Source organism: Aureococcus anophagefferens, assembly GCF_000186865.1.
Source record: "Aureococcus anophagefferens unplaced genomic scaffold AURANscaffold_17, whole genome shotgun sequence".
In the NCBI taxonomy this organism is placed as follows: Eukaryota; class Pelagophyceae; order Pelagomonadales; family Pelagomonadaceae; genus Aureococcus; species Aureococcus anophagefferens.
Window position 1 is genome coordinate 303,737 of NW_008705577.1, and position 14,636 is coordinate 318,372.

Here is a 14,636-nt window from a genome sequence, read left to right on the forward strand (position 1 = left end):
CAGCGACATGGCCGTCGCGCCGGACAAGAACGGCTCCGTCAAGATGAACGGGCTCATCAACGGCATGTACAGCAGCCAGAAGAAGAAGGAGCTCGTCGAGGCGTCGACGATCGTCGCGTTCGACTCGGGCCTGTGAGGACGCCCGCCTTTTGACCGCGCCCCGCGGAACCGCCCCCGAGAAATCACCTGTTCCCCGCCGCGCCGCGGCGCGCATTCCTGGCTCGCTCCTAAATTTCGACTGTTTTGCTCGAAGCTTGAAGTTCTCGTTGAAGTCTGGTTGCCGCTCGACACTGGTTGCGAGTTGCAGTGGATACCCCGTCGCTTGAACTATTGCAAGCCAAGACAAACTTTGAAGAAATCCTAGCTTCTAGAGGGCTAGAGACGGTGTCTCCGCTGGAGTATTCAGCGGCCGATGATGGAATCTCCACCTTAGAGGGGCCCTCTCTCCTCGAATATGCAGCGACGTGCAACGATCCCAGTGGCTTTGAGGTCCGCAAACATGTGGGTGAGGCACATGAAAAGACGCGACATCCGGACGATTGCGAGGCGACGCAAACGGGCAGCCTCAGGGGGTGGAATGAGGCGCGGCAGCTTCCCCCGACCCGATTTTCGGTCCCCTTCGAGTCACAGAGCGTCGGGAATCGTTCGTCATGGGAGCGACCAGATGCCCTCGCGGCAGCTCTTCGACTCGAGCCGATTTGATCGAGATCACCTCACCGGCTCCGAGAGGCGCGCGGCGCCGCGGGCGACACGGTGCTCACCGCGCAATGCACGAGGCCGTATGTGCGACCAAGCCCGGACAGCCCCCTCGGGAGGGACATTCCAGGGGGTGTTTCTTCGAAGTTGGTCGCACATACGGGACCTCAGCACTAATGCGAGCCCCTCGTCGGTCGCCCCCCACCGATAACCGCCGTTCTCGTCGTCCACGGGCTGCCCCGACGCGAACTAAGTTGCTCCCCATCGACCGATGGTCTTTCCCGAGCGACTCGCAGCCGGGCCCAAGGCGCGACATGGTCCACAGACCGAGCGCCGCGCCAAGTCCTGGAACCGCTGCATCGCGTGCCCAACCTGGGCGAGGCAGCTCGGAGTCAACCAAGTGATGTCACGCCGAGCGTCAACATGGCAGAGTATCGACTGCAACTCGCAACCAGTGCGAGGACTGCGATCTGGGCGTGCTCTGTGAGCTCTCGTGCGGCTGCTACCATCGTGACCAGGATGCCGCGCGTCGCACTCCTCCTCGTCGCCTCCGCCGCCGCGCTGCAGCCGCCGCGCGTGCCGACGCGGCCGCGCGCCGCGCCGCGGCCGGCCAAGGAGACGACCTGGGACCGGCTCACGGGCCCGAAGCTCTTCAAGACGGTGAAGCGCACGGAGGGCATTCACGCCGTGCCGCTCGTGCCGCTGCGCGTGCTCACGGGCGTGCTCATGATGCACCACGGCTCCGAGGGCGGCTTCTGGCCCGCGAACTACGGCACGCCCGGCTTCGACGGCTTCGTCGACTTCATCGTCAAGCCCTACTTCGGGTTCTTGCCCGGGCCGCCCGAGGCCTGGTCGGCGATCCACGACTACGCCGAGTTCTGGGGCGGCGCGCTCTTCGCGGCGGGCTTCCTCACGCGGCCCGCGGCGCTGTCGCTGCTCGCGTCGATGGCCGGCGCGGTCTACTTTCACCTCGCGAGCACGGGCTGGCAGGGCTTCCCCTTCGGCCACGTGGACAACTACTCCTACAACTTCGAGGAGCCCGCGCTCTACTTCCTCATCTTCGCGCTCTTCTTCTTCAACGGCGCGGGGCCGCTGTCCGTCGACGGCGCGATCTACCGGAGTTTGGCGCCGGACGACGAAGACTAGGGCGTAAACGGATCGCGCGGAACGGAGGGCCACCCCCTAGGCGAAGGCGATCTTGCCGAGGAGCCCCTCGAGCTCGGCGAGGACGGCGGCGCGGTCGTCCGCGCCGCGGAAGTCCTTCATCTTCGCAAAGAACGCATCGACCTCCGGCGTGGACGTGTCGCCGAAGAGGGTCGTGTAGTGCTTGAGCTCCATGCCCTCGATGAAGGTGACGAGCCACGTGGGCAGGTCGGCGAAGTCCTTGGGTTTGAGGTTCCGCGCGAGCCCGACGGCGGACGTGAAAATGGGGCCGTAGGTTTTCGTCCACTCCGCTCCGAGGTCGGACGTCGTCATCGTCGACGACGCGATGTTGTCGCGGATGGTCACGGGCCCGGAGTCGATGGTGCCGCCCTTGTCGTTGAGCGTCGTCACGAGGAGCGCGAGCATGCCGAGGTCGACGTTCGGCTGCACCGTCGGCAGCGCCGCCGCCGCGAAGTCGACGTCCCCCCGAAAGGCCTTGACGGGGAGCTGGGTCGTGCCCGTGTACTTGTACTTGCCCGTCAGCTCGGGGAAGAGGAAGGGCACGATGAAGCCGGAGAAGAAGAGCTTCCGGTTCGCGACGCGCGCCTGCGTGCCCGCGTCGCCGCCGCCCGCGTCCGCGCCGACGACGGACACGCAGGTGTGGGGCGACTTGAGGTTGCCGAGGTAGGCCGCGTGGCCGAGCTGGAGCACGGCGTAGGCCGCGTCGCCGACGAAGCTGCCGATGGGGTGCGCGGAGTCGCCGTCGACGAGGCACCGGATCGCGCGGGTCGGGTCGACGCCGGCGGGCAGCGCGCGCTCCATGCCCGCGAGGACGGCGCCGCCCTTGCGCTCCTGGAGCTTGTTCGTCTCCGGGTGCCGGTTCTCGAGGCGCTTCGTCTTGGCCTCGGGCGTCTCGGCCGCGCCGCCCTTGGCGGCCTCGGCGCCGACGGACGTGAACGTGATCGTCAGGTTCTTGCCCGCGACGACCAGCGCGTCGAAGTTCGCCGCGTCGCCCGTCGTCTCCACGGCGAGCTCGCGCTCCTTGCAGTAGGCCAGCAGCGACGTCTTGAAGAGGAGCGCGGACCCGCCGTCCTTCTCGTCCTTTTTTTCCGCGATGGAGTCGTTGATGAAGACGAGCTCGCAGGTGATCTTGTCGCTGTAGTTGAGCAGGAAGAGCAGCTCGTCGATTTTCTGCACCGGCGACTCCTCGCCGTTGGGGTTCTCGGCCGTCGCCGCGCAGCCGCGCTCGAACTCGCAGTAGAAGGGCACGCAGACGCAGACGTGGCCCGGCTCCTCGATGGCCGCGAACTTCGTCGCGTCGATGGCGTACTTGACGCCCTCGACGATGCAGAACGGCGGCTTCTCGCCGCTCTTCCAGGCCGTCGCCTGCGTCTCGTACTGCGCCTCGAGGGACTCGAGCGTCGGCATGTTCGAGGGATCGAGCAGGGCCGTCGCGATCTTCTGCGACAGGTAGCTGAACTTGACGTTGGACCGGTTAGTGTCGGACGCGTCGAGCTCCTTGGCCTCGGCGTAGAGCGCGTGGTCCACCATCTCCTTGTTGATCGCGGCGCCCATGATGGCGTTGGTGGCTGTGAGATGTGCCGCCGGGCAAGCCCTAGCTCGCGCCTAGCTTTCGAGAGCCTCTGCGAAGAGGCAACGACGGCTTCTTGAAGTTCGTCCAGCGACGACCCAGGACCCTCCGACCACAACCCCGCGTTTCATTATACAAAACAGGCGTGTTCCCGAGCACGCGACCGCGGTCGCCGAGGAACCTGCGTCGGGGCATTTGCGCTCTCGAGCCAAGCGCGCCTCCGCCACGGGCTGGGCGCGACGCGTAGGATTGCTCCGGCGGACGGGTTCGCTCTCCGGGATCTTTCTCTTCGCGTCAAGCACGGGGGCGGGCCCCTTTTGGGCCCAGCTTGGACGCGACTATCATATTCTCCCGGTTTCGGTTTCATTTCCGGGACGCGGCGCCGCGCGGTCGTCGTCATCGCGTGCGCCCCTTCTTCTGGCTGAATTTCTGCCAGTTGGCCGTCGGCGCGTGCTTGAGGAGCGGCGCCGCGCCCTGGCGGGACCGCTTCCGCTCCTTGGCCGCGCGCACGGCCTCGTTGTGCTGGCGGATCTGCTCGGGCGTCGGCGCCGACTCGGGGAAGCGCGCCTGCTTCAGGCCCGTCGGCAGGTGCACGTAGGACGTCTCGCCGGGCCGCGACTTGGACGCGACGGCCTGCCAGTCGCGCGGCAGCGGCCGCGTCAGGCCGCCGCCGCCGCCGGACACGCTGCTGAGGTCGTCGCCGCGGACGAACGCCATCGCCGCGCGCGGCGGCGGCGGCGCCATCGGCGGCGGCGGCGCCATCGGCGGCGGCGGCGCCATCGGCGGCGGCATGGGCTCTCTGCGCGGCGGCATGGGCTCTCCGCTCGGCGGCGGCAGCATGGCGTCCGCCTCGCGCGGCGGCGATGCTGCTGGCTCTCGCAGCAGCGCGTCCTCGCTCGGTGCCGGTGCGGCGCCATCGGTATCGGAGGCGTTCGGAGGCGGTGCTGCCTCCTTCGAGGCGTCGTCCCCTGCCTCGTCGACGTCCTCGTCGTCAAAAAAGCTCGCTGCGCCCCGGCGAGGCGGCGCCATTCGCGCGCGCTGCCTTAATTACCACAGCTTCAAACTCGCTCTTTTCGGAGAAGCTCTACGATGATGATGGCTGCAAGAGCAGCGCTACTGTGTGCGAGCGTCAATGCATTCGCGCCGTCGCACACACAGACCCTCCGAGCAAGGCCGCTGCGCGCCGGCGACGACGACTTCGACATCTCGGCCTACAAGCTCGACCCCGACGGCGGCGACAGCGGCGACCTCGACCTCGGCCCGCTGGACATGAGCGGCGGCGACGACGAGTTCGACCTGGAGAAGTACATGGCGGAGAACTCGCTCGGCGACCTCGGCGGCGGCCTAGGCTTCGACCCCTACGGCGACGCCGGCGCGTCCGCCGGCGGCGCGACCGAGGGCGCGGGCAAGGGCTACGTGTGGCAGCAGACGGCGGACTCGCTGAGCGTCGCCGTGCCCGTGCCCGAGGGCACGCGCGCCAAGGACGTCGTCGTCGAGTACCCGACGCGCGAGTCCGTCGTCGTCAAGCTCAAGGGCGAGGACGAGCCCCGGTGCGCGGGCGCGCTCGGCGGCGCCGTCGTCGTCGACGACACGTTCTGGTCCCTCGAGGACGCCAGGGACGACGGCAACCTCGCGCTCGTGCTCGACGTCGCCAAGGCCGGCGGCTCGCGGGAGCTCTGGGACGGCTTCCTCGCCGCCGAGGGCAACGCGTACGACGCCGCGACCACCGAGACGTGCTTCTTCGACGTAAGCGTCGGCGGCGAACACGCGGGCCGCGTCGAGATGGGCCTCTTCGGCGACGACGTGCCCGAGACGGCGGCGAACTTCGCGGCCCTCTGCCGCGGCGTCGAGATCGACGGGACGACGTACAGCTACGCGGGCGAGCACAACGCGTTCCACCGCGTCATCCCGGGCTTCATGGCCCAGGGCGGCGACGTCACGGCCGGCGACGGCACGGGCGGCACGTCCATCTTCGGCGGCGCCCCCTTCGCCGACGAGGCCTTCCCCTTCCGCCACAAGGGCGGCGACGGCGGCCTCCTCTCCATGGCCAACTCGGGGCCCGACTCGAACAAGTCGCAGTTCTTCATCACCTTCGCCGACTGCACCTGGCTCGACGGCAAGCACGTCGTCTTCGGCCGCGTGACGGCGGGCATGGACGTCGTCCGCAAACTCGAGGCCGCCGGCTCGCCCGGGGGCGACACGGCCGAGGACTGCCGCATCACGGCCTGCGGCGTGTTGTGACCGCCGCGCTTAAGCTTCAAGATTATAACTTAGATTATACGGCGAGGCCCGCGGGGGCTCGCAGTCGAGGGCCCCGGAAGCCTGATCGACAGCGCCGCGTCGGCCACCGCGTCCGGCGCGACGCGCGCGCCGTCCAGCCGCAGGCAGCAGTCCTCGACGTTAATCGTATCCAGCAGGGTTCAACATGGGTAAATTGACGTTCAACATATAGGATACGCTCGGCGACGACCCGATCCTCGTCGACATCGACGGCAAGCCGCCTGCCTCGCCTGCCGCTCGCGACGATCCGCTTCCGCTGGTCCAGCCGGCACCCTCCCTCGCGATGGCTCGCGTCGCGCGCCTCCTCGCTCTCCTCTCCCTGACGGCCTACGGCCTCCGGTCGCCATCGCCAACGCATCCAAGACACAACAAACGTCACGCGCACGTGTGCGCCGCGTCGCGCGGCGCCGTGGACGTCGGCGGCGCCGTGGCGGCGCTCGCGGCGGCGGCGGCGCTGACCTTGGGCGGGCCGGCCGTCGCGGAGAACGAGCTCGCGGCGTTGGGCGCCAAGGGCTTCGACTCGTCGCTCGTCGACACGTCGTGCTTCGCCGAGGGCGGCGCGTGCGGCGCGGCGGCCAAGGCGTGCCTCAACACGGGCGACTGCCGGCGCGGCATGACGTGCACGGCCAAGTGCCTCGGGGACAACGCCTGCATCACGGGGTGCTTCGCCAAGTACGGGAACGCGCCGATGAACGACCTGCTCGAGTGCTCGATCGAGAAGAACTCGTGCATCAAGGTGGCCATCCTGCCGCCGGGGCCCGACTCGGCGACCGAGGCCCCCGCGCCGCCCCTCGTCCCCGTGGCCAACTTCGACCAGAAGACGCTGGAGGGCACGTGGTACAAGGTCATGGGCTGGAACGACCGCTACGACTGCTTCGACTGCCAGAAGAACTCGTTCGCGCCCGCGGGCCGCGACAAGCTCGCCGTCGACGTCGAGTTCTCCATGCCGCGGCCGCCCGCGGGGTCCTACCCCCTGCGCCTGAGCGAGAAGCTCGTCTTCGACCAGAGGAGCGCGCCCGGCGCGCTCCTCGGCGACGGCGGCGCCGCGCCGCGGCGCCACGCGCGGACCGAGGGCCACATGTTCGGCCTCACCTTCTGGGAGAACTGGTCCGTCATCGGCGAGAACGCCCGCGACGAGCCCGAGTTCAAGTTCATCCACTACAGCGGCCGCACGTCGCAGAACACCTACGAGGGCGCCTTCGTCTACGCGCGCGAGCCGACGCTCCCCCCCGCGGCCAAAAAGTCCGTCTACCGCATCGCCAAGGAGGCCGGCATGGTCCCCGCCAACTTCTGCGCCGTCCGCAACGACCTCGCGACCTGCGGCGTCGACGCGCCCGCGGCCGACGACGCCCCGGTCCCCGAGGCGCGCGCCCGCAAGGGCCTCTTCATGCCGGGCGCCGCCTCCGCCTCCGAGGTCGATGAGACGGGCCTCGCCAACGACAGAAAACCGGAGCCGGTCCTCCCGAAATGGGTCAGGACCGTCGGCGAGGAGGTCGCCTCCTACCTCGAGGACCCCCACGCGACCGAGCGCTGGGTCTTCGCCCAGCAGCAGAAGATGGGTCCGGGCGACGACTAACCCGCGATGTTTGATCCCCGGAATGGACGGGGCGGACCGCGACGGTCTCGTCTTCGGCAGACCGGGGTGCGAGGAACCGCCTGTACTTCAAACTTCAACCTGGCCGATTGAACCGCTCCTTTCTCGGAGCAGCCCCACCGATGGCATCGACGCATCGGCGTCATCAGGTGGCGTCCTGACGCTCCGCGCGCAATTGACGCGATGCAGAGGCTCTGCGCCCTCGCGCTGGTGCTCGCGCCGGAACCGTCACGAGCGCAGGCACCACAACCGCCGCCCAACGGGCGGACCTACGGCGTGGCCTGGACGAGGAACAACGCGCGGCCGGGCGACGTCGAGCAGCTCCGCGAGCTCTACGTCTCCGCGGCGTCGCTGCGGCGCCGCGGGCGGTCGACGCCGACGACGCTGTTCACGGAGCTGGCGCGCGACGACGTCGACGCGGCCATGCGATATTTCGCGGACGACTACGGCCACGCGCGTCCGCCGACGTCGCTCTTCGACGCGGTCCTGAACGTCTCCGACGCCGCGGCGGCGACGCGCGAGATCCCCCGGCCCCTCCGGGAGGCCGCGGCGGCGTCGCTCGCCAACGCGTCGGCGGAGCGCCGCGAACTGGCGACGTCCCGCCTCGGGCGGCTGCACCACTTCGCGCGCGCGCCCTACGACGTGACGTTGTTCCTCGACGACGACACGGCCTTGTGCGCCGACGCGGCGGGCGAGGCGACGCTCGCGCTCGCGCTCCGCGACGTCGACGCGCCGCCGAGCGACGCGCCGCCCGTGCGGCTCGCGTCCAACGACGGCAGCCAGGGCAAGCACCAGTCCGCGGCGCGCTTCGCCTGCGCCGCGGCGGCGACGCTCGCCTGCGCGCGGGACGCCTGCGCGCCCGGCGCGTGCGGCGACTACGCGAGCGCGGCGTGCCGCGCGTGCCGGCGGCGGTGGTGCGCGGGCGAGGATCTGGGCGCGTGCGGCAAGGGCTGGGACCGGCTCCAGGGCGGCGCCGTCGCCGTCGTCCGGGGCTGGCGGGCCGCGTCGTTCGTCGCGGACTGGATCCAGGCCTACGTCGACGCGTGGCTCGCGGGCCACGACGCGCGCGTCTTCAACTACTGGGGCATGGACCAGGTCGCGCTGACCGTCCTCTTACACCGCGACAAGAAGGCCCGGGCCGAGGAGTCGCGGCTGGGCGCGCTGCCCGCGGAGTTCAACGTCCGCTTCGCCTGGACGCCCCTGGGCAACGCCTTCGACGACCGCATGGGCGTGCTCGTCGACCGCGCGCTCGTGCTCCACCAGCACGCGCTCGCGCGCGACGCCGGGAACGCCGGGCTCGCCGACCCGCTCGCCTATGTGGACCGCGTCTGCGGCGCGCTCAACGCCGTCGCCGGGCCGCGGTCCGTCGCGCTGGTGGAGTCGAAGCGGCAATTCTTCGAGGACCGGACCCGGCCCTTGCGGGCGGCCTACGACGCCGCGCGGCGCGAGGACCGCGGGGACGACGCCGCGCGGCTGCGGGCGGAGCTCGACGACCTCGAAGCGGCGCGCCGCCGGGCGTCGGACGCCCACGACACCTGGAACGTCACGCGGCTCGACGCCGCGGACCTCGCGGCGCGCCACGCGCGGGCGGCGGCGAGCGGTCGACCGTAGAAGTGACCGTCATGTACGCGCGGAGCCGGGGGTAAGTCGCGGGGAGGGCTCGTCTTGCTGGCGCGCCGGCGTCCGCAGGCCTTCCGCCAGTTCACCTTCGACACGCACATGCGGGGGTTGCAAAATTTGAATCGAAACGGACCTTCGCCAGATATCTAGATTTGCACACCAAAGACCGAGGCCTCGCGAGGCGCCGCCGCTCTCCGACCGTCTCCTACCCTCGACGCGACGCGATGGACTTCGACGCGCCCCTCCCGTACGGGGGCGACATGCAGCTGGCCGTGAAGGCCGCGGACCGCCCGGCCATCCGGCGCCTCATGGCGGAGCGCAACGCGAAGGAGCGCGGCTTCGCCAGCGCCGCCGAGGAGGCCGCCGCCAACGCGCCGGTCGTCGAAGCGCCGCCGGTCGAAGCGCCGCCCGCGCCGCCGACGGGCTTCGCGCCGGCCGCCGCGGCGCCGCCGGGCATGCCGGCGCCCGCGGCCGCGCCGCCGGGCATGCCGGCGCCCGCGGCCGCGCCGACGATGGGCTACGCGCCGGCCGCCGCGCCGATGATGGGCTACGCGCCGGCCGCCGCGCCGATGGGCTTCGCGCCGCCGGCCGCCGCGCCGCCGGTCGTCGCTCCCGGCCCGGGCGACCCTGACGACGCCACGACGTGGGACGGCCTGTTCTCGGAGATCGTCGCCGAGGTCTGCGACGAGGCCGCGAGCGAGACGGAGGTCGAGGAGAGCGAGGTGCCGGGCGCGGCGGCGGCCGCCGCGGCGCCGGCCGCCGTCGAGGCGCCCGCGGCGGCGGAGCTCGAGGCGCCCGAGCCCGCGGCGGTCGTCGGCGCGGCGGCGGAGGAGTCCAAGGGGGACGACGCGCCGCCGGCCGACGCGAAGCCGCCGCTCAAGTCGCTGTCGCCGACGCCCGCGTCCATCTTCAAGAGCGGCCGCGCGCGCTACGCGCCGGAGGCGTTCGCGTATCTGCACGCGTCGGTCCACCACGCGGCGGCCGACTTCAAGAAGGCGCCGGAGACCCTGACGTCCGTCGGCGACCTCATGGCCGCGCTCAAGCCCCACGTCGACGAGCGGCGCTACGAGGCGACGCTCGACGCGGCCGCGTGGGCCGACGCGGCGGCCGCGCTCGAGGACGCGGCTCTGGCGAAGACGCTCTTCCTGCCCATCGCGGAGCGCGGCGCGTCGCCGGCGCTCCTCGACGCCGTCGCCGTCGCCATCCGGGGCCGGGGCGCTTCCGCCGTCGCCGCCGCGCGCGCGAAGCGCGAGCGCGAGGACGACGCGCGCGCCGCGAAGCTCGCCGAGAAAGCGTCGAAGAAGGACGCGACCAAGGCCACCAAGGACGCCGCGGCGAAGGCGTCGGCGGCCCGGGCCGAGGCGGACCGGCGCGAGGCCGAGGCCCGCCTCGGGGCCGACAAGAAGGAGCGGAAGCGGCTCCAGCAGCAGGAGAAGCGCCAGCGCCAGGCCGAGAAGAAGCGCCTCGCGGCGGACGCGGCCGGGGCCGCGGCGCCCCTGCCCTACGGCGGCGACCTCCAGGAGGCCATCAAGCGCAAGGACCGCGACGCCGTGCGCCTCCTCATGGCCGACCGCGGCGCGCGGGAGCGGGGCGCGCCGGCGCCCGCGCCGCCGCCGCCGGCCGGCGCGACCGTCGAGGGCTTCCTGGTGGCCGCGGGCCTGAGCGACGTCCTCTGGCTCGCGCCCCTGCTCCAGGAGAACGAGGTCGACATGGCGACGCTCGCCTTGCTCGACGACGCGGACTTTGAGGAGATGCTCGTCGACGCCGCGACGCGCGACCGCGTCCGCGAGGCGCTCGCGCACCCGCCGGCCGCCGCGGCGCCGCCGAGGAGCGTCGCGGCGCCGCCGAAGAGCGTCGCGGCGCCGCCGAGCCCCAACGGCGCCACGTCGCGGGAGATGGGCGTCCTCGGCCGCGTCGCCAAGCTGTCGAAGAAGGACGGCTTCCTCCGGCGCGACGACGGCGCCGCGGACGTGTACGTCTACCTCACGGACGTCCGCGAGAAAAAGATCGCGGTGGGCGACCCCGTCGTCTTCGACGTCAAGACGAACAAGAAGGGCCGCCTCAACGCCGTCAACGTCGCGCTGGACAGGAGCCCGCGCGCGCGGCCCGCGGCCGCGCTCGCGGACAAGGCGCTCGGCGCACTGCGGAAGCAGCGCGAGGACAACGACGCGAAGCGGCGCGCGGCCGACGACGCGAAGAAGGCCGCCGCCGCGTCGGCCCAGGAGAAGCGCCTCGCCGCGAAGCAGCAGCGCCTCGAGGACGTGAACCGGAAACTCGCCGAGGAGGCGAAGCGGCTCGAGCTCGAGAAGCGGGCGCTGGCCCGGGAGCGCGAGCAGCTCCGGGAGCTCAAGGCGGCCCAGGCGGCGAAGCTCGACGCGAAGAAGGCCAAGGCCGAGAAGGCCGCGGAGAAGAAGCGCGAGAAGATCGCGCGCGACCGCGACCGCGACCTCGCGCGGCGCGACGCCGCGCGGTCGCGGGCCCAGGCCGACTTCGAGGCGCTCCAGCGCCAGGACCTCGGCGGCGGCCGCGGCGGCCGCTGGCCCGGCGACGCGCCCCGGGGCGGCCTCGAGCGCGCGGGCAGCCTCGAACTCGACGTGACCGCGCCGGAATTCGAGCCCCGCGACGCGCCCGCGCGGTCCTACACGGCCATGCGCGCGTCCTACTACGGCGGCGACGCGCCCCGCGCGCCGTCGCCCTTCGCCGAGCCCTTCTACGGCCACGGCGCGCCGCAGGCGAACCCCTACGGCGACGGCGGCGGCGGCTACGACCCGGACGGCGCGCCGCGCCAGCAGGACTGGTACTCCGGCGCCGCGCTGCCCTGGTAGTAAAGGGCAATCTTGAAGAACGCCGACGGCTGTGTGCGTGTGTATTCCGACGCTAGGCCCAGGCCACTTGAAAACACGCATCCCACGGCAACACCTCTTCACCGAGTCGGACTTGCAGGCGGCGACAACTGGATGACAAGACTCCAGGCGCAGCATGGCCAGAACGTCGTCCAAGGCCGGGCCGGGCTCGTCGGTCGTGCACATGTGGCACGACAGCTTGGGCTTCCTGTCGACGTCGCAGGCGCTCTGCGTCGCCGCCAAGGCCTTGCGCACGGAGAGCCGCACGGAGCTGACCCAGTTCGCCCTGCCGCTCGTGCTCCTCTTCTCCGCGTCGACGGCGATCCGGTCCTGGAACCCCATCGCCTGGGCCGCGCGGCCCTACAAGATCGTGAGGTGCCGGGGCCGGGGCATGTCGAGCCCCATCGCGGACCAGTGCGTGAGCCACCTCGGCGAGAGCGCCATGGGCGTGCTCATGTGCTGCTACACGGTGGCGACGGCGGACAAGGACGAGCCCCGCCTCTACCTCTGGCTCAGCGTGCTCATCGCCGCCGTCGCGCGCGCGGCGTGCTGGTGCGGCGTCGTCAACGGCTACGCGATGCCGCACGCGGCCGAGGAGGCGTGCTGGACGGCCGCGGCGTCCACGGTCGCCATCCGGGGCCGGACCCTGGGCCACGCGGAGATCACGGTCTTCTTCGGCTGCTGGGCGCTCTGCCTCGTCGTCGTCGACGTCCCGATGTACGTCCGCGCGGCCCTCGAGAACGCGAAGCGCGGCGACTGCAAGGTCGCGATCCTCAAGTCGCTCACGCGGCCGCCCGTCGACGACTCCTACGACACGTGGAAGGACGACATGCCCTGGCTGACGCTCTACTTCGTCCTCGGGCCCTGGGCGGCGCTCGTGCTCTACCAGCGCATCGCCGAGACGCCCTGGCTGTTGTGAGGCCGGAGTCCGCGATCGCCGAGTCGCCCCTCGCTTCGGGCGACACCGTCTTTTTAACTATCGGATCTTATGGCGAATGCGGGACCGAAACGAGCGAGCGGCATGTGACGAAGGGGCGGCGGCGAAGCGAACGCGGCGAGCTAGGCGACTCGGCGCCGCCGTCGGCGGCGCGTACTCGGCGAGCTAGGCGACGGGCGCCGCCGTCGGCGGCGCGTACTCGGGGAAGCACGTCGGCGAGTCGAGCAGCTGGCGGAGGAAGTCGGGATAGTACAAACCGACGTCGAAGGCCGACGGCGCGTCGTCGGCGTCGGACGCGAAGTCGAGGACGTAGGACGCGCGGCGCGCGAGCGTCTGCCAGTGGACGAGGATCTCCGTCTCGACGTCCGCGGCGATGGCCGCGTTCCGCGCGTTGACGTTGCCGCCGCCGCGCTCCGCGTCGAGGTTCTCGCGGCCCCGGAGCGCCTCCGTCGCGACGGCGTCGAGCCGCTCCATGGCCGCGCGCTCGTTGCGCCAGGACACGGGCGCCGGCGCGATCGTCGCCGCGCACTGCTCGGCGTCGTCGGACCCCGCGAGGAGCCGGTCGACCTCCGCGTCCGACGCGACGGCGACGCGGCAGAGCGCGAGGAGCGTGGATCCGCTCTCCGGGTCGCCGAAGCCCACGCGGACGCGCCGCTCCCCCCGCGCCCAGTCGCCGTCGTACTTGCCCTCGTCGCGGAGCCAGAGGTCCCGCGTCGCGACGCCCGCGAGCCCGTCGAGCGACACGGAGACCGTCGCGCAGTCCTGGTCCGACGCCGCGTCGCGGCCGAGGAAGCCGTAGTTCAGCAGCGACCCCGCGGCGCTCAGCGCGCCGTAGGAGATGGACACCTCGCCCGGCTCGACGTCTCTGAGCGCGCGGATCACGAAGTCGCCGCGGACGTCGCCGGGCAGGCGCTCGACGCCCCACTCGCAGGACCCGCCGTCGCTCACGGCGACGTGGTTGATCATGTCGACGAGGGGCATGAGGCAGCTCACGCCGTCGTCGTTGGAGCCCTCGTCCTGCTCGCCGACGCAGGACCCGGGCGGCAGGGGCCCGTCGTCGCCGGGCACGGAGAACGCGCGCGAGCTCACGAGCGCCTTGGCCCAGGCCCAGCGCTCGCGGTCGCAGAGCGCCGCGTAGTGCGGCGACGCCCGGCGCAGCGCGGCATCGAAGGCGTCGTCGCGCGCGACGCGCCGCTTCAGCGCGCGGCCGACGTCGCTGTGCGCGAGGAGCTCGAGGTCCCCCGCGGCCCAGAACACGGGCAGGTGCGCGAGGTCCTCGACGGCGGGGAGGCTCCTGACGAACTCGGAGCTCGCGTCCTGCTCGAGGAGCCACAGCGCCAGCAGGTCGCTCTCCGCCGCGCCCTCGAGCGCCTCCGCCGCGGCGCCGGACGCGTACGCGAGGGCCGCGTCCGGCGTGATCGCCAGCGCGCGCGGCACGCGGATGAGCACGCTGCCCGCGGCGTGCGCCGCCGTCGCGACGACCGCGCGCTCCGTGCCGCCGCAGGGCGCGATGCGGCAGTCCGTGAACGCCGCGCCGCCGCGCTCCATCTCGCGCTGCAGCGAGCCGTAGTCGTCGGTGTTGGCCGCGGCGCGCGGCGCTGCAGCGTCGTCGGAGGTTTTGGCCGCAGCGCGCGGCGCTGCAGCGGTGCGCCGTGCAGCAGCGGTGCGCGGCCGCGGCGCAGGGTTGCGCTGCAGCGCGCGCGCGATGGTCGCTACGCAGAGCGCGCGCCAGATCATTGCGTTTGCAGGCGTGCTGCGAGCAGCCCTCAGTGTTGTGCAGCGAGGCTGAGCTTATTGCGCGAGCCTGAGCTTATTGCGTGCAGCCGCAGCTACTTGCAAGCTTGCGCCCATGCGAGAGAAGATCTCGTGATCGGCTTGTTGACCATGTTGCAGTCGCCCAAAGCCTGCAACACGACGACTTCCGCGCTGGCA

The 14,636-nt window shown here is 71.7% G+C and overlaps 3 protein-coding genes across 3 annotated transcripts in view; all 3 read left to right on the forward strand.

Moving 5' to 3' along the window:
* AURANDRAFT_65816 (hypothetical protein) overlaps positions 1–136 on the forward strand; it is a gene marked incomplete at both ends in the record, with an annotated part of 904 nt that extends 768 nt beyond the window's left edge. The window contains one exon of the mRNA XM_009040830.1: positions 44–136. Coding sequence (XP_009039078.1) covers positions 44–136 — 93 coding nt within the window. The remainder of the gene's footprint in view (positions 1–43) is intronic.
* Positions 137–3,136: 3,000 nt separating this feature from the next.
* AURANDRAFT_59237 (hypothetical protein) lies at positions 3,137–5,671 on the forward strand (the record flags this gene model as incomplete). Its single annotated transcript, XM_009040831.1, has 2 exons — positions 3,137–3,151; positions 5,162–5,671. 2 exons carry the CDS (start codon positions 3,137–3,139, stop codon positions 5,669–5,671), a joined length of 525 nt encoding a protein of 174 aa, XP_009039079.1.
* Positions 5,672–5,993: 322 nt separating this feature from the next.
* On the forward strand, positions 5,994–14,274 carry AURANDRAFT_65820 (hypothetical protein; the record flags this gene model as incomplete). Its single annotated transcript, XM_009040832.1, has 5 exons — positions 5,994–7,244; positions 7,545–8,904; positions 9,075–11,745; positions 11,897–12,682; positions 14,049–14,274. The coding sequence occupies 5 exons, from the start codon at positions 5,994–5,996 to the stop codon at positions 14,272–14,274; spliced, it is 6,294 nt and encodes a 2,097-aa protein (XP_009039080.1).
* Between the last annotated feature and the right edge of the window lie 362 nt (positions 14,275–14,636).